The 24,068-nt window shown below is 32.7% G+C and overlaps 5 protein-coding genes across 6 annotated transcripts in view; 4 read left to right on the forward strand and 1 right to left on the reverse strand.

Annotated features, from left to right (window-relative positions):
- Nucleotides 1–1,971: 1,971 nt before the first annotated feature.
- LOC145313532 (solute carrier family 41 member 1-like) overlaps nucleotides 1,972–24,068 on the forward strand; it is a 61,254-nt gene continuing 39,157 nt past the window's right edge. The window contains exon 1 of the mRNA XM_080152974.1: nucleotides 1,972–2,406. The gene's annotated coding sequence lies outside the window, so the exon portion shown is untranslated. The remainder of the gene's footprint in view (nucleotides 2,407–24,068) is intronic.
- LOC145315141 (uncharacterized) lies at nucleotides 11,572–14,282 on the reverse strand. Of its 2 annotated transcripts, XM_080155190.1 has the most exons (4): nucleotides 13,584–14,282; nucleotides 13,220–13,310; nucleotides 12,258–12,392; nucleotides 11,572–11,876 (listed from the first exon to the last, which is right to left on the reverse strand). In XM_080155190.1, the coding sequence occupies exons 2-4, from the start codon at nucleotides 13,281–13,283 to the stop codon at nucleotides 11,620–11,622; spliced, it is 456 nt and encodes a 151-aa protein (XP_080011316.1). In that variant the 5' UTR covers nucleotides 13,284–13,310; nucleotides 13,584–14,282; the 3' UTR covers nucleotides 11,572–11,619. The 2 variants fall into 2 exon arrangements, with proteins under 2 accessions (XP_080011316.1, XP_080011315.1); XM_080155189.1 differs by having other exon boundaries at nucleotides 13,220–14,282.
- Nucleotides 14,322–16,902, forward strand: LOC145313534 (uncharacterized). The gene is made up of 3 exons (XM_080152981.1): nucleotides 14,322–15,874; nucleotides 16,138–16,221; nucleotides 16,739–16,902. The coding sequence occupies exons 1-3, from the start codon at nucleotides 15,645–15,647 to the stop codon at nucleotides 16,860–16,862; spliced, it is 438 nt and encodes a 145-aa protein (XP_080009107.1). The 5' UTR covers nucleotides 14,322–15,644; the 3' UTR covers nucleotides 16,863–16,902.
- LOC145313533 (uncharacterized) lies at nucleotides 17,125–18,888 on the forward strand. Its single transcript, XM_080152980.1, has 5 exons — nucleotides 17,125–17,192; nucleotides 17,274–17,668; nucleotides 17,890–17,975; nucleotides 18,146–18,351; nucleotides 18,492–18,888. The coding sequence occupies exons 2-5, from the start codon at nucleotides 17,329–17,331 to the stop codon at nucleotides 18,745–18,747; spliced, it is 888 nt and encodes a 295-aa protein (XP_080009106.1). The 5' UTR covers nucleotides 17,125–17,192; nucleotides 17,274–17,328; the 3' UTR covers nucleotides 18,748–18,888.
- Nucleotides 19,748–23,294, forward strand: LOC145313531 (uncharacterized). The gene is made up of 5 exons (XM_080152971.1): nucleotides 19,748–20,253; nucleotides 20,380–20,519; nucleotides 20,638–20,866; nucleotides 21,092–21,643; nucleotides 21,740–23,294. The coding sequence occupies exons 1-5, from the start codon at nucleotides 19,992–19,994 to the stop codon at nucleotides 22,360–22,362; spliced, it is 1,806 nt and encodes a 601-aa protein (XP_080009097.1). The 5' UTR covers nucleotides 19,748–19,991; the 3' UTR covers nucleotides 22,363–23,294.

Genomic DNA, 24,068 nt, shown 5'->3' on the forward strand with positions numbered 1-24,068 from the left:
ATCGACTTGAGTCACATTATAATGTGCAAATTTCCAGCCATAATAGGTCTTTTGAAAGAAATAAAACAAGATCAAACGCTTTACAAAAGTCAAGGTTACTAAAACGATTATATGTTTTAATAGTTATTTCTCGCATCGTATTATAAACAGCTTTCTGCGGATATAGAATGTACAATTATAATTGTACATTTTTATATTCGTAGAAAACAGGATATTATACGATGCTAGACATAGTTTTTTCGTATGTATGAGAACCGGTTCCTATCCACCGGATTCGAATGAATACGAGATAAACATTTACTGCTCAAAATTAATAGGGTAAAGATTATGGTTGCATAAATTAAAAATTTTGTAAAGCAAACTTTTATTGAAGCTGCACAAAACCCAAGATTCATATTTACACACACACATATACTCACACACACATGCAGCACCGCCCACGCTAAAAAACCATGCACAAAAAGCAACAACAGAATGAACTCACATCCACACCCACTAAATCCTGATAAGAAAAGATTAAAACTTTTTTTCTACTATAAGTTTTAGTTTAATAAATTTAAGATCAAGGACCTTTTATTGAATTAATCACCATTAAAGTGATTTAAAACCAAATATACACTGTTAAAAATAATTTTTTTATTTAGTATCAATTGATACTCTGGAGAGTATTGGACCCGTAAGAACGCTACAACTATGTAATTAATATATAACACTATGTAATACTATATAACACAATAATTATTACTATACAGAACCCATACATTTTTTTAGTATCGATTGATACGCTCTAGGGTACTATAGAATAAGCTGTAGAAAAGTTTATAAAAATAGTAATATTTTATACGTTGTAGGGTATCGGAAAATACGCTGTAGAAATGTTTCTTGATTTAGTACTATTTCATACGCTGTAGCATATCAGACAATACACAAGAGAATGGTTTATTATAATAGTAACTATTCATACGTTCTAGGGTACGAATCTGTACTGTAAAGAATAATTGAAACAGACACCATTCGTGCACACCTCTCATGGAAGTGTTTTGTGCTTGGTCGTTTTAGACAAAGATGAAATGTTACTATTTATGCTCAGATTTATAATTTTGTTTTTTGTAATTATGACTGACCATAGTTTTTATTTTTAAGGATAATGTTTAGTCCTAAACATCTTTAAAGTAATTTTTTTACTAAATTTACATTTAAATTAATGTTTTATGGCTCTGCTTGGTATGTTTGTTGATATAACAAAATGTATATGTACATATAATAATCATATATTATAAACTGATCTTTCATGCAAAGTAAAACAGTTTCATACTCTACAAAGTATCAAGAATTATGATAGAGGGTAACAACAATTGCGAAGGAGGGTAATGAAAAATTACTTCTACTGTACTGAATTTTATTCCCAAGAGCGTATTGGATAATACTCTACAGACAAATACATTATTTAGCACTACATGTTACTTCACAAAACATTACCTAATACTTAATACAGCATTGAAAACTTCCTTGTATCGTAATGAGGTTTTTTTCCTAGTACGTACGGATTGATACTATACATTAATGTGAAGAATATATAGTATTACCTGATGCTAAAAAAAAAAATTATTTTTAACAGTGTACATGCATAGGATTTTGTTGTCTGCCTAAATACACACACAAACACACACACACGAACATATACACACACTCAGATACCCCCCTCACACACACTCACATACCCACACATATTAACACTAACCCTAGAGGTCCCATCCTCCCATCTTTTTGCGACGGCCTCCCTAACAATGCCTCCCTTTTATCCTCCAGAAAATACTGTAAAGTTCTCCCGAATTCTTCCCTATTTGAAGGGCATTTCTGCCCCTTTCAATCTTTCAAAATCCACCTTCTCTTTTTCTTATATAAGTTTAGTTCGCCCCCCCACTAAAGCCCCTTGAATCATTGAAGTTTAAATCCTCTTTTTGTTGTACATGTAAATATATATATTGAGGCTCATATGACTAAACATACCCTTTCCCACCACTTACCCTTTAAAAACAAATTTTCCTATCTTCCAATTTTAAGGGAGCCCCATAAACCCTCCGGCCCCATACCCCCCCCCCCCCCCCCACTGTATTTCATTCAAAAGTTATATCCATCCATGGTGCAATAAGAATAGTTCAGTCCGTAGAGTGACCTCGTGGATATATTTACAGAGCCCTGAAGTATAGCTGATGCTATACCTGTTTACATATTCATATTACACCTAATTGCCCTCAAAGTACGTTTGTGTTGTACATATTATACAGTACACACAACCAGTAACAGATTGATTGGTGGCAACTTGTCATCAACCGACACAGCAACAAGGATAGAAGAGACCAGTGTAGTGCTGGTCTTTTTCCAACCACTCAACTAATCTTTTGGGTAAGTCCATTTTTTATGTTTTTTGTTGAATATATGTTTGAGTTGTTTTGGGCAGAGAATTTGAGAAGTGGGAGGGAGAAAGGGGATAAAAAGTTTCAGGGTCATTATTTTGGAGGATTTTTTATTATAAGAACCCTTCTTTTTGTAATGATACTTTTTATTATTGTTATAAGGGTTAATGAGATGCTCTCTATAATAATTAATATTTGTATTAGATGTATTATTAATATAGTTATTAAGGATTATCGAGGATAATAAGATATTACAATATACAAGAAAGTACATTTTTGTTTCTATCTTGATAACTTATATAAAACAAAAGATCCCACGAAAATAGGATTGCACCATTTTATGGGTAATTCATCGACCAATTGGGCGGTTTCCCTCAAAGTGCCTAGTCGAGTTCAGACAACCCCATATTTTGAAATTGAAAGAGAATGGGAGTTTTGAATGTATTCCAAAAAAATTGAAAAATAAGAAGGGAGGTGGGTTTCTGTGATCGCTAGGCACTTTGAGGGAAAGCACAACTAATCATAATAAAATATTTATAATTAAATAAAGTTTTCTTGAATCTCATCTGGTTTTTAAAAATGAAGAAAATAAAAATTAAAGTGTTTTATAGGCTATTTTTACTTTATTATGTAATCATACCCTAGAAATATTAGTGAGTAAGTTTTTAAATTAAATTAAACAGAGTTATGCAATGATAGTTTATATTTATAAACATTTTTAGGAATTTATAATGAATACAAACAATATTTTTGTCTTAATTCCCTTAATTGTCAGTGAAGGTAACAAATCATCTTCTTACAAATTTGTGCATGAAATGTAAAAATTTGTACAAAATTAAGGACACAGAACCATGGGTCGAAGCGGCTAACTGTTTTGAGGGCTTAAGAGATAATGGCAATAAAGTCCCCTCCCTCCCAATTCTCTTAATTCAAGTATTTGAGTGCGCTTATGCACTGTTGCATAACCAACCAACATACCTGAAATCTCAGATACCAGAAAATCAAATTTTGACAGAATTTCCCTTGAAATGATTGATAATCTATCATTCAATAACCTATCATCTAAGTATTAAATCCTTTTGAACACACATACTAACAATAAAATTACACACACACACACAAGAAATCATTGTACACACACAAATACACATACACAAAAATAAAATAGGAATCATTACACACACAATTGAATGAAGGAACGAGGTAAATAAATCCATTTATTTGACGTGTGTAAAAATAGTTTGAAAAATAGCATAGGAATAATATTACAAACACACTGAGCTTCATTAAGTTCAAGACTTGAAGCTCTTAATAGTGCCTACAAAAAAGGGGATAATTTAAAAACATTTAGCCTAAGCAAACCGATTGACGTCATATTAAAATAGTCATTATTCTAATATGACGTCATTTAGCATTTTTCGGCCAAAAGTGTTTAAATTTATGCCCATATTTATAAGCACTTTAAGAGCTTCTCAAGGCATTCTCTTCATAGGACTTAGCTGGTTCCTGAAATTATTATTTTTTTTTATTTCTTGACATTTTTGCTTTGTTTCTATACTACTATAAAATAGCTCTATACGTGAAATGAAACACCATGTTTTGTGAACTTAGCAAGGCATTTAATTTAAATAATAATTCATTTGTATATTTATAATATAAAACCGTGGTTTTTTGTTTGTTTCGATTGGGATATAGTTTCATTATTGCATCTATTAAGATGGTTTTAGACTATTTTGTAGGTTTTCTTCCTTCTAAAACCAAGTTGAAATCAGGTTCATAAAACTTATTAACAAGAAAATTGTTATTAAAATTTTTTAAGTTAAAACTCTCCCAAGAAGAAATTTCTGCCATTGATTATCATAAATCAAACTTCAACCCTAACAGAATAGCGAAAATGTAACATTAACTTCTTTTGCATTTTATCATAGTGTACAAAGTCACAAACAACTCTCTAGCTATTCATGATATTGATTTTGTGTAACAATGACGCAATACTTAATATCAAAAGGATTTTGTAAAAATATTTTTTTGTGAAGGATATATTTATATAGTTTATATATGATAACTTTTTTTTTCAAATTGTAGTTATAGATGCGAAGATCAGACATATGTCTACTAGAAATTTATTCAATAGATCTTAGACGATGGAAATTTGAAACTGTCGGGTCAATATTTCTTTAATATTCCCCCTAGTTTCTAACTGTCCAAAGACGTTTATAACAATTAGGGAAAGGGTTGAATTTGGACAGGAAACCTAAATATTAAAATCTTTTCTAAATTTATACGATCCTGAAAGTTAATATTTACTGATATTTTCCAATAAATTTTTTCGTTTCGTCAAAATTTGGAAAAATAGCCAATATGGCTGTCTAGAAAAAACACGAAACCTCTACACCTAATATTTTCTCAGTGTTTTTTTTACTTTTTATACAATTTTTTTTAAAAATTAAATATTGATGAGTTTTTTATTTTTATAGAATGAATTATAAAAAAAATAATATTGGTTGATTGGTTTTTGCGATATCAGAACTCAGAACCATATCAGTTTTACTTTTAAACAATTCAATAAATATGAAAACTTTAAAAATTAAATATTGATGAGTTTTTTTTATTTTTTTAGAATGAATTATAAAAAAATAATATTGGTTGATTGGTTTTTGCGATATCAGAACCATATCAGTTTTACTTGTAAACAATTCAATAAATATGAAAACTTAGATATAAAATTTGTATAATAGATAAGACTTTTAAATAATTTATTCTCCCCTTTCTTTATTCCAAAAATCTCGATTTTTCTTTCATTGTCATATCCTAGTATTTATTATGTGTATTTGTATTGTCGTGTGAGTATGTGAGAGGGTTGTAAAGGATAGATAAATTACCACCCCCCCCCCTCACATAGCTGTTAAGACTTAAGATTTTTTGTTTCAGGCTTTCAGCGTATCTACTCTATAATAATCCACCTTCCAAAGATCCAACACCCTACATTATCCAACCCTCCACCCTGCTTACTGTCTTCTACATTTCAACTCAACCATATATCAAACTTGCTAATATCATAAAGTGAAAGAAAAGTTAAAAAATAAACCACCAATAACCATTAAATAATGTATTAATCATTCTAACTCAAGTAATATGTACTAATTTATTATTTAACCTAACATACTAACAAAACAATAATCATAACTTTTTTTACTTTAATGAAATAAATAATCTAAATAAATAAATAAACTATGTTGACTTAAATAAAATGAAAATAAATATTTTTATTTTATTTGGATTGGAGTTAGTTTTGTAAATTGTAACGATTTGTCCTTGTTCTCTAAGGTCTCATATTTCCTGTATCATGAGTTGACCCTTAGCTTTATGCGGTCATAAATGTTCCCCCCCCCCCCAAAAAAAAACGCTTTTATCAATATACCTTGTATATTGGGGAATATTAACAAGGATTAAAACATCCATAAAAACTAGTACTGAAACTTTATGACAAACGGATACAGGAAGCAAATGCCTACATTACCAGAAATGAAAAAAGCTATCCGCTTTCTTACGGAGATTGACCAGCCCTAATTATAAAAAAGCTATTGTTCTGTAAGATTAAAACGATTTCTGAAACTGTATAACAAACGGATAATAACACAAACACTTAAATAGTTCAGAATAGTCGACAAATAGTCGACGGACAAACTGACCCTAATTATAGAAAATTATTGTTCTGTATGAACTTGAAGATCTCATATTTCTCATGTGAGTTCAGTTAAGTTGACCCTTCCAGTTTCCCTTCCTTAATCAGGTGACATAAATTTTTCCTCCCCGCCCCCCCCCCCAAAAATAAATATTGTACAGCGATTAAGGCGCGAAGATATGTTAATTTTATTTACCATAAAAACGAGTACTTTTATTATCAAACTGACATTATTCTTTTATTTTAGTAATTATGGGAAAATTGAAACAAATTTAAAATGCACGGAAAAATGTCTATAAAAATTTTAAAAAACTTAATTATGAAATAGCTTCGCTCCAAAAAAAATAAAATACTGAAGGGAAACAAACTAATCTCAAATCTTAAATATATATGAACATAGCTTTGTAAGTATGTCTGTCCAGGCGATAAATTTAATTCAAAAAATAGATATTTATCAAATTATCACATCGTATTATAAGCGTATGACCGGAAAGTAAAAACGATTTCTTTCAACTGAAGTCCAAAAAAACCGTATATAGTTATTCCGAATTTTACGATTTGTATTTAATAAAAGATAGACAGACAAAAAGAAAGAACTAAAATTATTAAAGTGATTATCTAAATTTGGTTACTATCATCATATCTTTGTAGTTTGTATAATTGATCAAAAAGCCTTCATAAAACTCCTAGGAAAGTTTTTTATCCGTGGAGATTAACAGACATCCTATTATTTTATTCTTTGGTTTTCAATGATAACTATGATATATAGACAGAACAGAAATGTACAATCGTTTGATTATTAAAACCAGTTTTTTTAGCCCCGAGGAGCCGTTTAACTATGAAAGAAATAGCTATCTGTCTTAAAGAACGAACGAATTAAAAAGTAAAAACTTTGTATATTTGTTTTATTCAAAAAGAGTAGGTTTTATTGCAATTAGAGTCTTCCAACTAATTCACTTACAATTTTGCTTCATATCCGTGTCATGTTATTTAGTTGACCCTTTTTAAAAAAATTTAAATTTCCCTTCCTTGCGAAAGAATGTTTTTAAAACTTAAAACATATGAAATGATATTATCACAGATATTATCATCAATCTATAATATAATTGGCCAAAAAGCCTTCATAAAGTGTTATAAAGCATATAGAGAAGTTATCTATATTCCAACTTTCAATATGTAACTTTGAAGCAATTTTGTTTGTTTTCTACATTACCGAATACTTTGTGAAATCAATTCGTCTTAAATGTAACTTTTCTTAAAAATAGGTTTCTAAAACTTGAAATATAATTTTTAACTTTTCTCACCAATGAATGATGAAAGTATAAATTTAAGAACAATTTGAAATATTTACCCTCTAACGGCTAATTTATTTACTATAATTTCATCGTATTAAATCCAAATTTAATCTTGTTTCTCCCCCCCCCCCCCACCCCAATTATTACCATACCATTACCAGGTTGGTTACGATATTATATATTTGTTTTTTATCCGTGGACCGTGTGACATGAAAGATTAAGCATCAAATCCTCCCCCCCTCCTCAAAGGGGAAATTAGCATAATTCTTACATGTCTACCTAATAATTATAAAACATACATAAGTAGCGAAGCTCTAAAATTATGAATAATAAATAGACCATTTGGAACAATGTATGGTTGTCTTTTGAAGCATTAAGCTAATAGAAAAACGTTAAAACTTAAACAATTGAATTTACAATTACATAATCCTAAATTTGCCTAAACTTAAAATTGTTTATTAATTATTTCTTATCAGTTCAGCATTTTGATTTTTGATTATTATTTATTATTGTCAACTGTCCTATCCCCTCCTAATATTTATGTTTTTCCCCCTTTTTTTTTGGGGGGGGGGGGAGCTAAACAGATATCCTATTACCTCCTAATATTTATTACATACAACACCAACCCCAATTTTAGGGGGTTACATGGGGGGGGGGGGGGGGCGCGCATTACCACTCCGCCCATATTCATAATGAGCGGTGAAAATGGACAATTCAAAACATATGGAAAATAGGAATTAGCGAAGCTTTTCTATAATTTGTGTTGGTTATAAACGTCAGTTAGTATTACTATTTTATATAATTTATAGACAGAATACTTATTTTATAATTATACTTATGCATTTATGTTAATGTTCCCCCCCCCCCCCAAGAAACAAAACAAAACAAAACATATGGAAAATTCAAAATACTAGGAATTAGCGAAGCTTTTCTATAATTAGTGTTGGTTATAGACGTCAGTATGTTAGTATTTATATAATTTATACTTATAGACAGAATACTTACTTATAATTTTGATTATACTAATGCATTTATGTTAATGTTTTGCTTTAATGGATATTGTCATCCTTGTTAAAAATATTTCACACATCCGATCCCATTGAAGATATCTAGAATATTATAAATCTTAATAATTTCTTGGAAACCAACAACAAAGAAAAATTTGTAGGGGGTAATTAATGATTCCTTGAAATTTCATTTGCTTACAGACCTTTGAAGTGACAACATTTGAACATTTGTTTTATTTTTATTTTTTGCTATCGTTATTATGGCGGAACAAGGACAGAGAGTCAGAGTTGGGCGCAGGCGCAAGCCGGTAGCGATGGATGCCCGTACACTTACCTGTACAGATCCAGAACCAAGTTTATACCCCGACCTGATGCCTGGATGGTACGCCCATTATCAGGTCCTTCACAGATCTTTTAAAGATATATCTTCGCTGCTTTACAGGTCGGGGTTCCAGAGTGTTCGGAATATGCAGGCGATCAGACTATTTAGTGAAGGAATTGGTATATACCAATTCCTTCACCAAGCCCTTCCATCTTCGCAGCGTACACGCGAACAAAACCAACTTGTTCTGCAGCAAATGGAAGCAAAATGCAACGGTTACCGTGACGACGTTATCCAGGCGTTAGCTGTCTATGACCGTGCGATAGGATTAGATGGCACAGTAGATCTATCAGATGAAGACGAATATCCCGATATCTCCGGCGATGTAAATCCATCTTCCGATGATGGAGATATTGACGCCATCCTGGAAGTTCTGGAACACGAAGGTGGCGCGAGCGAAGGTGACGAATATCCCGATATCTCCGGCGATGTAAATCCATCTTCCGATGATGGAGATATTGACGCCATCCTGGAAGTTCTGGAACACGAAGGTGGCGCGAGCGAAGGTGAAGGTGATGACTCTGATGAGTCAGTGATCATTATCGATTGAGTTGAGAATGAGATCGCATTCCTGTGAATATTTAGTTAGATTCCACATAAATAACATAACTTGACATATATATGCTATAATAATAAAACTATGAAAAATAATTTTCTTATTTTTATTTAATTTAATTTGTAATTGCGATGCTGCTCTATAATTTGAATTATAATTGAAGAAGTAAGCTCTGTTTGTCTGTAGCTAAGGATCTCGCTAACCACTGAACCTATATGGTTCTCCTTTACAGTACAGCTTCGTATAGGTCCTTAGATGGTTTTATTTGTGTACTTATTTTAACTTTGAATTGAAGACATAAATTTAAAATTATCAATAGCTATAGTATTAACTTTAACAAACAAAAACATTTAAAGTGCCACTAGAGGCCTCTAGGGGCGTAGCCGCTAGTAAACTTATAAAGAAGTAAGCTCTGTTTGTCTGTAGCTAAGGATCTCGCTAACCACTGAACCTATATGGTTCTCCTTTACAGTACAGCTTCGTATAGGTCCTTAGATGGTTTTATTTGTGTACTTATTTTAACTTTGAATTGAAGACATAAATTTAAAATTATCAATAGCTATAGTATTAACTTTAACAAACAAAAACATTTAAAGTGCCACTAGAGGCCTCTAGGGGCGTAGCCGCTAGGAAACTTATAATGAAGTAAGCTCTGTTTGTCTGTAGCTAAGGATCTCGCTAACCACTGAACCTATATGGTTCTCCTTTACAGTACAGCTTCGTATAGGTCCTTAGATGGTTTTAGGCTATTTTTCTGCCCTTTCATATCCCTTCGAATATAGAGCCTCTAAATGCTAGGGGCGCAGCCGTTTGTATCCAAGGAAGAGACTCGAGAGACGTTTGATATAGTTATTTGATATACTTAGGTAGGTAGGTAGGTAGGTTCGAATATAGAGCCTCTAAATGCTAGGGGCGCAGCCGTTTGTATCCAAGGAAGAGACTCGAGAGACGTTTGATATAGTTATTTGATATACTTAGGTAGGTAGGTAGGTAGGTTCGAATATAGAGCCTCTAAATGCTAGGGGCGCAGCCGTTTGTATCCAAGGAAGGAAGAGAGACGTTTGATATAGTTATTTGATAAAACTTAGGTAGGTTAGGTAAGCGTTCCACGTATTTAAAATTATCAATAGATAGCTATTTCTTGCATCGTTAACGAATAAAAGCTAACTATCTCGGACGAAAAATCAACATGTTTAAAATGGACGTACGGACATTCTGGTAATGATTATAGAGTTGCTACGCTTTCTAAATCGGACGGACCGACCATAAGAATGAATAAAAAAGTGTATTATTTCGAGTTTCTTATCACATTTATTTGTATCACGAATATGAATATGAAATGAAATGAATGAATTTATGAAATACAAAATGAAAATGAAACAATGAAATTGAAAAACGAAAAAAAAACAGACAGACAGACAGACATATTTACATTTAGAAATATAAAGTAGATTTGCTACTAAAAAATGAAACAATGAAATTGAAAAAAAAATTAAATGAAAATATTAAAACTAAAGAAAAGGGGTAGTTTCACGAAATGCATTTGAACTTAATTTAGTGAACCGCATATTTTATCCTGGTTAAATGGGTAAACTACATTTATATGGCATATATTTGAAATGAATTCAATTTTCTACCACGTAGTTTTTAAAATATCAAGACCTTAAAATTGTCTTTTTTGTGATATATGCAATTTAAAAAGACGATTTTCAAGTCTTGACATTTTAAAAACTATGTGGTAGAAAATTGAAATTTTTTCAAATATATGCCATATAAATGTAGTTTAACCATTTAACCAGGATAAAATATGCGGTTCACTAAATTAAGTTTAAATGCATTTCGTGAAACTACCCCTTTAAAAAATCTGCAAATTTAGTAAATAAAGTATTATAAATATATCAAAAATAGTATATACAAAATTTGAAAATATCCCCCCCACCAATAAAAATAACCGCGGGCGCTCGGCCCCCTAGCCATATAACCTAACCTAGCCTAACCTAATCCAGTCATTTAGTCGGGGGGGGGGGGGGGGGGGGGATAATTGGAATTCTAGTAAATAAAGTAAATATATCAAAAATAGTATATACAAAATACAAAATAGATTTTTACAATTTTTATCCCCCCCCCCCCCCACCAATAAAAATAACCGCGGGCGCTCGGCCCCCTAGCCATATAACCTAACCTAGCCTAACCTAATCCAGTCATTTAGTCGGGGGGGGGGGGGGGGGGGATAACAACACAAAATAACAATAAATTAACAGTAAATATCAACAATAATCAATAGAATTGAAATGTATTATTGTTGATATTTACTGTGGCGTGCGCACCTATTGTCAAATTGAAAATAGGTTGCACACGTTGAGGTTGACGTTCTTGCTGTGGCGGGGGTGGGGGAGGTGGATTGTTGTCGGCGGGAAGGGGCTCTGGAGGGTCCTGCTGAGGGTGGTCCGGCTCTTGAGGATGGTCCGGTTGTGGTGGTTGATGGGGAACATTGACATTATTATTGTTCCCCATCTGTTGGATAACCTGTTGACCTTAATAAATTAAATCAAAATTAAAATTAAAATCTCTCAGGAGGGTGGTCGATAGATCAATGTACATCCCCAGTGATTTTCCCTTCTGTAGATTACAATTAGTTCCATAAAAGCCAAAAAAAATACATTTTAATTAAAGATCCAGCTTAGATTTTTTGACGCATTTTTTGGAGCTTCTCTTTTATGGATGTTTTCATCCTTGTTTTATAATAATCATGTAAGCAATTCTGTATGATATTTACTATTAATTTAAAATAAATGGTTATTTTTTCCAAACCATAAAATATCTCAACGCAATTAATTAATTAAATTAATTCCAAAAGGTGAATTTATTATTTTAGAGTAAGGTTACTGGACAAACGTATTATATATAATACCTACCTAATTGTCTTGCAGCATTACGGCGTCGTTGTCGTCGAACTCGACGCTGGTCATCAGGCTGGGGTGCAATAGCAGCCACAACCGGATCATCTCGGAGGGGGGCCTCAACAGGAACAGGAAGAGGAACAGCGACACCTTAATAAATTATAAATGTATAGAGTCGAAGCAAAATTTTAAGTAAATTTGTTGGAAAACTGCTTCATACAGGATAATGTTTATGGTCATACTTACATTTCTAGGACTTAATTATAGAGTTGCTTCGCTTATAATATTATTCTTTGTTGTCCAAGGAATCAATATACCAAAAACCAGATCAAACGGATAATTAGATCACATAAAATTTTGTTGTTATAAAAGTAGAAAAATCAACATGTTTAAAAGGGACGTACGGACATTCTGGTAATGCTTATAGAGTTGCTTCGCTTTCTAAATCGTACGTAACTACATCATGCAAAGTTTGAAATCGATAGGACAATTCTAACATGCCTAAATTAACGAATAAAAGCTAACTATCTCGGACGAAAAATCAACATGTTTAAAATGAACGTACGGACATTCTGGTAATGATTATAGAGTTGCTACGCTTTCTAAATCAGACGGACCGACCATAATTATAGAAAAGCTTCGCTTTTAAAAAGGTAAAAAGGAGAACCCGATCGGTTCATCGGTTAGCGAGATCCTTTAGTATAAGGATTATTTATTCATTATATTACACTTTGTGGAATAAGTTATAACTATAAAAACAAGGATGACAACATCCATAAAAGCGAAGCTCTGAAAAGGTAGGACAAACGGACATTAACACTTGTATAATGTCATGTTTATAATTGTTTATGGTTATGGTTATGCATTTACGGACATTCTGGTAATGATTATAGAGTTGCTTCGCTTTCTAAATCGTACGTAACTACATCCTAATAAATAAATAACTAAAAATAAATAGAATTCAATATATATTATACCTTGACGTCGTTCAAGTATTCGCTGGCTCCTTCGTTTCGTGCTGCTGGGTACTCTAGATTTCATTATTCGTTGATCGTTCGGATATTTATACTGAAATAATAATTTAATAATTAGTATTTTATTTTTCATAATGCAAATGCAGATATAATTAATTTCAATTTCAATTCAATTTCACCAAAACGTTCACAATATACGTATAAAAACACTGCAAAATCAAATATTAAAAAATAATTAAGTTTATAAGTTTATTTTATGCGTATATAAAAACTAATTACGCATTAAAACAAAGAGAAAGGCGGTCAAAAGGTAGAGAAAGCCATTAAAATAAAGGGGTTGTATGCAAAAATGTAATTTCCTCATTACCTTCCGATAAGCCGCTGAAATTTATTTTGCCTTTTCTCGGCAGTTTTCGGCGGTTGCGCCGCCGTTTCTTCTCCCCTTAGTATCCAAGTAACTTGAAGTTGGCTGGCCCATGTCTCGTTCGTCGCCAACCTACTATTTAACTTTAAATTACAAATTTGTAAAATGTAAATTATCTTTATAAACCAACCTAATGCCGTAAAATCAATCTTCGAATAAACCAACCTAATGCCGTAAAATCAATCTTCGATATTTATTATTTAGAAAATGTTAAGATTTTTAATTTGTTAATACTAATAGTCTAATAGTCTAATAGCATGAAAAAATTTTATCTTTACATACCCTTTAAAATAAGTGGCATCCGAGAGGTCAATATCCAAACATATATGGGTGGGGGAAAAGGGTTTTACATGTAAGTAACAGTTAACACCTTTATAGTCCCCCCCCCCCCCCAAAATAAAGGGAAGGGCAATGGGCTGTTTATTTTACTCTAGTCTCCCCCCCCTCCCCTTTTAAGGAGGGTTGCTATATGAAAAGAAAGGGTTGAACTTGATTTTGAATATAACCCCCCCCCCCCAAAAAAAAATACAAAGAATAATCCCTTTATTTATTTAAATTTTCCTTTATAAAAATTTTCCATAATATATATATGACGACACCTTTATTATACATAGAATATATGAAAAGAAAGGGTTGAACTTGATTTTGAATATAACCCCCCCCCCCCCCCCCAAAAAAATACAAAGAATAATCCCTTTATTTATTTAAATTTTCCTTTATAAAAATTTTCCATAATATATATATGACGACACCTTTATTATAACCCCCCTTTATTTATTTAAATTTTCCTTTATAAAAATTTTCCACTAATGCTGGGTGACGGGAGAGAGTTTTTTTTTAACTTTTAAGAAAGGTTTATATATATGACACCTTTATAAATTATAACCTTATATTATAATGGCCGATAAATTGATGTACACTCCCAATGATGATGCACAAAATTACCCCTTTTGTAAATAACAATTCATAGTTGAAACGTTTTTACACTCAACTTAATGAAGCAACCAAGTCCCAAAATTCCCCAAAATTGTTGAGCAAACCAAAAAGAAAACGTTGGTATAAAACTTTGTTTTTAAAAGATATGAAATGATACAGATATTCATCATATCATTATCATCCATCTATTCTATAATTGGCCAAAAAGCCTTCATAAAGTGACCTCAAAGCTGACAATGTCAATGGTAATCCTTGAATGTTATGTAACTTCCAATATGTAACTATGAAGCAATTTTGTTTGTCTACATTACCGAATACTTTTTTAATTCTATTCATCTCAAATGTAACTTTTCTTAAAAATAGGTTTCTAAAACTTGAAATATAATTTTTAACTTTTCTTACCAATGAATGATGAAACTTAAGTATAAATTGAAAAACAATTTGAAATATCCAGCCTCTAACGGCTAATTTATTTACTAAAATTTCATCGTATTAAATCCAAATTAAATCTTGTTGGTTCCCCCCCCCCCCCTCCTCCTAACCATTACGTTATGATGGGTGGAGAAAAAAAGATTACATATAATTATATTCAAATAAGAAGTGTTGAAAAAGGGGGGTGGGGCAGGTTTCAAATAATCTTTAATCTTTTAATCTTTAATCTTTTACGGAGGGTAAATTAAGTGTTAAATTACCCCTTCTGCAGATTAAGCATCAAATCCTCCCCCCTCCTCAAGGGGAAATTAGGAGAATTCTTAGTCTTACATGTCATATAAATATTTTCCAACACATCCCATGATTTCCCTCGTACTTCGTAGTAATTGGATTAGTTATACCCCCCCCCCCCCCCACACTTTCTTTTATGTGTGTTTATTTTATCCCTTACTATTCCAAAAAATAAAATTATGGGTGGAGTTACTGTTAAGTTGTTAACCCTTTTCTTCCCCCAATCATCCAATGTAAGCGGTAACCTGGCCATTCTTTCTCACCACCTTAGGCTTAAAGTCATAAAGTCATAATTAATATTAATCTTTTTTTTTAGTTTTAGTTCAGTTACAACATCGTTAGAGAATGGCTGAGCCTGACTCTAATAAAGTTATAGTAGGTGACGATGATGACAGTGAGGTTGTCCAAGCTATGCCTGACTCTTCAGTTACGCGTACTCGTAGTTTGCGTGAACGTAAGACGATCCCCGATGCAAGCATACCCGATGTTTTGGATGAGGTTGACCTTGATATGTTGGAGGAAAAGGAGGGTTTGGGGTCCCCCCCCAAAAAAATAACCCCCAGTGATAACATTAGGTAATAATAATATTTTCATTTTATATTTAATAATGTTATAAAAAAACTAAAAGGGGTAGTTTCACGAAGTTTATTTATTAAGCTCAAATGCATTTCGTGAAACTACCCCTTATAAAATTAGTGGGTTTTGTCGTATTTTTACTTTTTATTTACTATTAAGCTCAAATGCATACCCCTAATAAAATTATAATAAATGGGATTATGAAAAGTAGTAACTTTTTATCTTAGGGTAGGTAAATGTTATTTATTTATTTAATTTTCAGTTGCACTCCAGGGTCGGTAATGTTGGAGGAGAAGGAGGGGTTGGGGACCCCCACAAAAAAAATAACCCCCAGTGATAACATTAGGTAATAATAATATTTTCATTTTATATTTAATAATGTTATAAAAAAACTAAAAGGGGTAGTTTCACGAAGTGCATCTACCCATGCTAAAAAAAGTATAGAAATGGGATTTTTACAGTAACTTTTTATTTATTAAGCTCAAATGCATTTCGTGAAACTACCCCTTATAAAATTAGTGGGTTTCGTCGTATTTTTACTTTTTATTTACTATTAAGCTCAAATGCATACCCCTAATAAAATTATAATAAATGGGATTATGAAAAGTATTGTATTTTTACAGTAACTTTTTATCTTAGGGTAGGTAAATGTTAAAAAAATATCCTTACTTACTTTTGGTCAGGTTAGGTTGGGTCCTCCATCCATCCTCCGGGGCGCATTCCTTCCATGTTCAGCAACTCTCGGTGCTCTACACACCAAGAGAGGCCATTTTTTTTTAGAATATAATCCCAAATTTGGTAAATTTGGTGGGTTCTAAAAAGAACCAGAGAAATTGAAAATTTATTTATTTATTTAATTTCAGTTGCACTCCAGTCACTTCAAAAATAGCTGATCCACAACGTGAACGGAAGCGAATAATAACTAAGTTGTCTTCACCTCCAAGGGTCAAGAAAAGAAGAACAGAGTCTTCTCCACAATCGAGGTAAAAAAAACAAGTAGCCAAATAATTTTTTTTTATTTTGTCCAGAGGGCAAGGGAAAAATAATATTAATTAATAATTAAAATAATAGGCTATTTTTTTAAGGTCAAAACCTGACAGCCCAGAACCTGAAAATCCAACTTCACCCCCCAAACCTTCTCCCCAATCGAGGTAAAAAAAACAAGTAGCCAAATAATTTTTATATTTTGTCCAGAGGGCAAGGGAAAAATAATATTAATTAATAATTAAAATAATAGGCTATTTTTTTAAGGTCAAAACCTGACAGCCCAGAACCTGAAAATCCAACTTCACCCCCCAAACCTTCTCCCCAATCGAGGTAAAAAAAACAAGTAGCCAAATAATTTTTATATTTTGTCCAGAGGGCAAGGGAAAAATAATATTAATTAATTATTTTAAGGTCAAAACCAGCAAGCCCACAACCAGCTTCACAAACAACACCAGATACATCACCAATGCGCCCACTCAACGTAACGCCGCCGCCGTCTCCATCACCTACAAGTACAACAGCCACACCTAAAGCCGCAGCTGGAGACACACCTTCTTCAGCACAGTCATCCCCAGCTGGAGAAAAGCCAAAAGGGAGAGGTGGCCGTACAAGTACAACAGCCACACCTAAAGCCGCAGCCAAACCTAAAGCCGCAGCCACACCTACAACACCAGCTGGAGACACACCTTCTTCAGCACAGTCATCCCCAGCTGGAGAAAAGCCAAAAGGGAGAGGTGGCCGACAAAAAGGATCCAAGAATAAACCCAAGATGAACAGTGACAGTACGGAACATATGTTCATCAGAGGTAAGCTTAAATTAGTATAATTAATATCAATAACATAGGTAGTAACATTAAAAATTTAATTGACAGGATGTCTATTTGTCTGTACTTAAATAAAATACATTATATTATATTTATAATTAATAACCATACAATCTCAACCGTAAATACATAAATTTCTAGAATACTAGTTTGTTTTACTTTACCTATAATATATTAAATTAACTGTTCTATTGATTACCTAGACTGCGTGGGTACAGTACAAGGGGACACACACTCGCTCTATGACCGCCTTGATGGGAAGAGGATAACATATAGTAATGGTGATAAGGTACAAACATAAATACTAAAAATAATAATAAAATGTAGAGGGGGGGGGGGGGGCAAAAGTGACACTTTTTGAAAGCAAAACTAAAAGTCAAGAAAGGAACACAACTAAAAAAAGAGTTACAGGTGTGAGATTATTAAATAAAATGTTTAATAAAATTAAAATTACTTCAGGTTTATGTCTACTTGGTTAAAGTGCTTGAAGATCATGCTTACATGATCCCCAACTACCCTGGAAAGGGTCAGAATAAGACCCCGTGGGGGCGGGGGTGCAAATACTGTAACTTCCATACCTGGGATGGCACATACCACGTGAAAGAATGCCCCACAGATCCAGATGGAAGGAAAGATTTTATAAATCAAGAAACTAACCTTCTTAGGTAATAATATTAAGTTGACATAAAATAACACGATGTATTAAGTATTCATAAACATTGATTAAAAATATATACTGACGGACAAGGTGAATTATAGAGTAGCTTTGCTAAAAAAAAATAATATTAATTGCTTACCTGTTTAGGAGGTTTCGCCATCACTGGATCAATGACCACAGAGATGTTTACCGAGAGTATAGGAAGGGAGTGAACCTGGCCAGCTTTCAGAGGAAGTTTCAACAGGCCCAGGCAGATGCTGAAGTTATCCATGAAGTCAAAATATACGTCACTGCCCTAGAAGCGCTGCGCCACATAACAGGAAAACTGGTTAATAATGAAAGTTTCCTTCGCTTTAAGGTAAATGTATGTTTAATATTTTTGATCATATTTGCTGTTATCTAATGTCTCATACCTATATTTTTTTAAACAAAATTAATTGAAAATGATTGCTAAAATCGAAATATATCTTCATGTCAGTTAGAATAGTGTATTTTTTAAAAATAGGTTGAAAAACATACTAACTTTAAAAAATTCGCTTTAAGGATATGGATGCCAATGCCTTTGACCATATCGTCGCCAAGCAGGTCGGTTTACTTGAGAAAGGCAAGAAGCAGGATGCACCCACCAGCAAACAGCTTCATAACTGGCTGCAGGGGCAGCACAAGTATTACATGGAATCCTTCAAGAAGATTTTAGAAAATAAAGGTATTAATAACTATTAACTATTAAGTATTATAATTTATAAACTAAAACATTACTAAATAATTTCAAAATCTGAAAGAAATAACAAATAATTAATTTAAATTATCTTCACTTCCGCGGGTGTGTACATTGCCGAAATCGAAGGAAAGGTGCACACCTGCGGAAAAAATGTTAATATTTAATTATTTTAAATAATCAATATTATCTTTGTTTCCGCAGGTGTGCACCTTTCCTTCGACTTCGGCAATGTTCACCACACCGACTTCATTGCAGGTAACCTAAATAAAATAAATAAACTATTATTATTTATTAATGCAATTACAACTGCAGCAGCTACATAACCTGAATTAAATAAAGTAAAGTAAACTATTATGAATGAATAATATAAAAGAATTACTAATTTTTCAGTAACTGCAAACTATACCGATGCAGACGGTCCCAAAGAATTGTTGCTCGCCTGTGAACAGGTATAAGTTTAAAATTAATTCTTAGAAATTTAGAATGACCACAAATACCTAAATGATAATTTGATTAATTACTTATGTTTAGATGCCTAAACCCGATGCTTCCGGCCGCAGCATCTACGAATATTTCGAAGAACTGTTGAAAACGTTTGGGCTTGAGCATTATCAACTTCTCAGCTCCACATCCGACTCGGCTGCCAACTGTGTAAAGGTAATGAAAAATTATAAATTATAATTATAAAATCATAACTATTTAATAGTTTTTTCTCGCATCGTATTTTAAATGGCTTTCCGCGGATGTAAAATGTACAATTGTAAGATAAAACCAGTTTTTTTAGATGAATATTTGAATGAATACGAGAATTAATATTATAAAACAATACCATTAGAAAGTAAATCATTAATTTATTTTTCATTCTTTAGTCCGTCAAGATACTCAATGAAGAGCACGGGAAAACCCCCACAGAGTATACAAGTTTCATGAACCATGAGGGAGTCAGTGATGATGATAGTGATAAGGAAGACACACCTGAGGCTGATAGTGAAGATGAAATCCCGTTGGATTTGTTTATAGAAGATTTAGATGAGGTTGAGGATGGTGTTGTAGAAGCCGAAGGTGAGGGTCAGGATGGAGATGAAGAAACCCTGGCAGGAACAAGACAAGGCGATGGCGGCGATGGCGGCATATCAAGTGCGATTTTCTACAGGTCCATCGCCATCAAAGATCCACAACAAAGAGAGGGTAAGTAAAGTTAAATTAAATTCATTCCCAAAAAATTCAATGAATTACATTTAATGATTTACAGGGGTAGTTTCACGAAATGCATTTAACTAAATTATATTAATTTATTAAATTATTTCTTTTCAGCAATCACAAATTTCGGGAAACTAATAGAAGAGAACATCCAAAGAACAATGAAATGTGATGAGCAGAAATGTGGACTTATAGTGGGAGGTGTTTGCCTCAACCACCAAGTGGAGTTGGCGTTGAAGCAGGCTGCCAAAGTTGTAAGTAAATTAATTAAATGATTAATAGAACCAACTAAATAACTTATACAGTAACTTAAAAAGTTAAATAATAAATTATACAAAAACGTGAAAATTAACAAATATTATATTTTTTTAGAAAGGGAAGGGGTACAACAGAACCATAATTAACCTGGCAAAGCTGGTCAGTAAAATTATGAATAACAAGAAGCTGCGTCGCATTTTGGTAGAGAGTGGACAACGTATGCTTACCAGATACGTGGAGACGAGATGGAGCTCCAGAATGAACATGATAAAGCGGTTCTTAGAGTTGTTTGACAACAAACCACTACTTCAGAAGGTGAAAAAATCCGTGCAGGATCAGAAAGGTAAACCCAAAAAAGTTAATTATAATTTTAACAACAATTTAAAACTAACAAAATTACCAATTTAAATTTCTCTCTGTCCCTTAATTAAACAAAAGAGAAAGGTAACAAATAGAAGTTTATTAAAATTTAAACTAAATAAATTATTTCTTCTCTCGTTCCCTTAATTAAAAATTAGAACTGTATATATCAATAGAATTAATTTTTAATTTTTAATTTTTATTTTAGTCAACAAGAAGTTTGACAATCTGTGGCCAACACCTGACCAGGTTCTTGCCCTCAGAGAAGTCCTGGAAGTGTTGGAGTGTGTGGATACCATGCTGACAATTCCTGCACAAGCCCATGAGGCCACAATCGTCCAGATGTTCACCATGCTGGATACGGTGTTCTTTACCCTACGGACAAGTATGCCTGGCAACTTATTCGCTAGACGTGTATTCAAGTTCCTTCACCTGAGAGTTAACAAGATTGTCCGTACTAATGCAGGATGGCAAGTCTGTCTCTACCTACACCCCCTGTCACGCAGTCATTTGGAAATGATTGCGAGTGGCACACAAAGCTATACGGTGACACAGGATGAAGCAAAAACAATTTTACAACAAGCACCCAAAAATTGTAGGTTGTTGGGTGAACGGCTACACCGAATCTCACTGAGAGCCAACCTAAGTCCTGAAGAAAAGGCAGATGAAGAGGCCGACCTGCGTAGAGCTAATGCGGATGCCGACAATGAGGATTCCGAAGCTGACGAGTACGAATCTCCAGAAACTGCACCTCCCACAGGTAAAGATATACAATATTAATTAAAATAGATAATAATAATAACATTAGTTAAATAATTCAATTATCATTTTTATTAATTATATTTATGTATTACAGGCATGATGACACCCATCCAAAAGATGTTTTGGAACAAACAACAAGAGTTCAAAGAAATTCAGGCTCAAGCAGCAGCCAAGAAGAAAAAGAAAGAACAACGTGACAAACAGAAGGATCCCCTGGACGTCATGAAGAAACACCTGAAAGCTGGGCTGAAGGATTGGAGTAACATAGAAGAATCCAAGTTGCATGCCTTGACATACGGTTACCAACGTGAAGTCGCTAAGATAAAGGAGGAAATTGCGAAAGTCAAAAAATCTAAGTCCAAGGATTTCGATGTTGAAGAACGCCAGAAACTGTACAAACAAGGAGCAATGACCGCAACCCACAGGATGCTTACTGCCAGGTATGAACATGTTGCAGAGAAGATATGTTATCCACCTGGACTTGTCAGTTTGATGACCAACTTCAACAACTTACCTGTTTCTAATGCGAGGTGTGAGAGAATTTTCTCACACCTCAAATTAGTTTACTCATCGAGGCGGTATAACCTAGAGAAAGAAACCATCCACGCCATCATGTTCTTGAAGATGAACAAGCTAGTCCCCAAGAAGTCCCAAGCATTTTGGGATAGGCAGGTAAAAGTTACCAAGAAGACAGCAACCAAGGAACTGGAAAAGTGAAATAATTCTTGTAAATATGTTTATCATATTAATTATGTTGGAAAGAAATAAAGTAGAAGTAAAGTAAAACAAATAATTTAATGAAATAATTTTGTGTTTTTTAAATATCTGTATCATTACCATTATAAAATAAATGTTGTAATAAAACCCAAAAAACTGTTTATTGATATATTTTTTTTTTGGCAGTATTGTTATTTAATTTAACAAGGATGAATAATCAATAAGTAGCGAAGCCAAAAACATTACTCAAATCATACTTGTCTTGTGTCTTTATGCGTGGATGGTCTCTTGCTCGAGGTTCTAGAGTAAATAAGTTGGACATCAAATGAAAGTAAATACTAAATATCCAAAAATAAATTTGAATTTCAATTAAAGGGTGATGGAAAAAAATAAAAAATGCGTACTTGCCGCTTCGCTTATATTATTGTACATTCAAACATCAGTAAACCAAAAATCAGACCAATCGGATAATTAGGTCACATAAAAATTTGTTGTTAAAATGTAAAAAAAATACGGACATTAATGTCAGAACTGAATTATCAGAATGCGAATATATAAGAGTCTAAGCAAAATTGTAAGTAAATTTGTTTAAAAACAGCTTGATAATCAGGTTTAATATGAGCGTACATTTAAAACCGAGTTTCAACGCAAAAAAAACGCGGAGCCGAATCTAGAAATACGGCTGCGGATGTGTGTATATTTGGTAACATATGGTTTTTAAGTTTAATTTAAGGAAATAGACCGTTAAATCATATTATTACTGTAAAAACTCACTTTAACCTAATGTGGAGCCGAGCCGTTCTGAACGACGTAAAAAAATGCACGGAAATTCTTTTCGAACACAGGGATTCAATATTTTTAGGTAAGACTTATCGATAAAACACACCCGATACTTTGTAATTTTGGAACGATATAAAAAAATAAAAAATAAACATAATTAAAAACAAAGTATGGAGCTTGCCGAATTATTCACAGTATAAAATCTGTGCGTTTAAAATTGAAATTACCAAAAGGCAAAATAAGAATAATTAAGTTATAACGAACAGACTTATCACTTTATATTTACAAATTATTACAAAATCCTTACCTTAATATACAGTAAATGATTATGTGTACTGCCTTCCGAAATAGAAAACATAGCCTATTATTTTGACGTGTATGTACTCTTATGACATTCACTCAAAACAATAGACTACAATAATTTTTTTCGGACGACAGTACAGAATTAGATCTTCTTGTGTTGACACTTGACTAAGACTTTGTTTCTTTCTTCTTTTTTTTTATAACTATGCAAATAATATTTATCACTTTATTTTATTGTATTAATATAATTCCATTTGAAGTTTTCACATTGAATATTAATTTTTTATTATTTTTCACTTTTCTTTGTATCTAACTAACGCGTAGTATGACGTGTCAATACACTCTGAAATTCAAATAAGGACTGAAGAACTGTGTGTGTGTGCACGAGGTGCACGAGGTAGAAATGTACATGGGTAATTAGAAACTTCAATATAATTTATTTCGTTATATTTACATTTTTTAAAATAAGATTTTTTAATATGTTTTGACCACGGTAAATAATAAAAATTTGTTGGAGGAATTTTTGTGTATATATTTATCCCTGATATAACAGCATACACCGGAAACGGATGATATCAAATAACAGGGAATCTATAAATATATTGTTACAAATACAATTACAA

Source organism: Acartia tonsa, chromosome 3 (genome assembly GCF_053477335.1).
Source record: "Acartia tonsa isolate MP-2025a chromosome 3, ASM5347733v1, whole genome shotgun sequence".
NCBI classification, from domain to species: Eukaryota; Metazoa; Arthropoda; class Copepoda; order Calanoida; family Acartiidae; genus Acartia; species Acartia tonsa.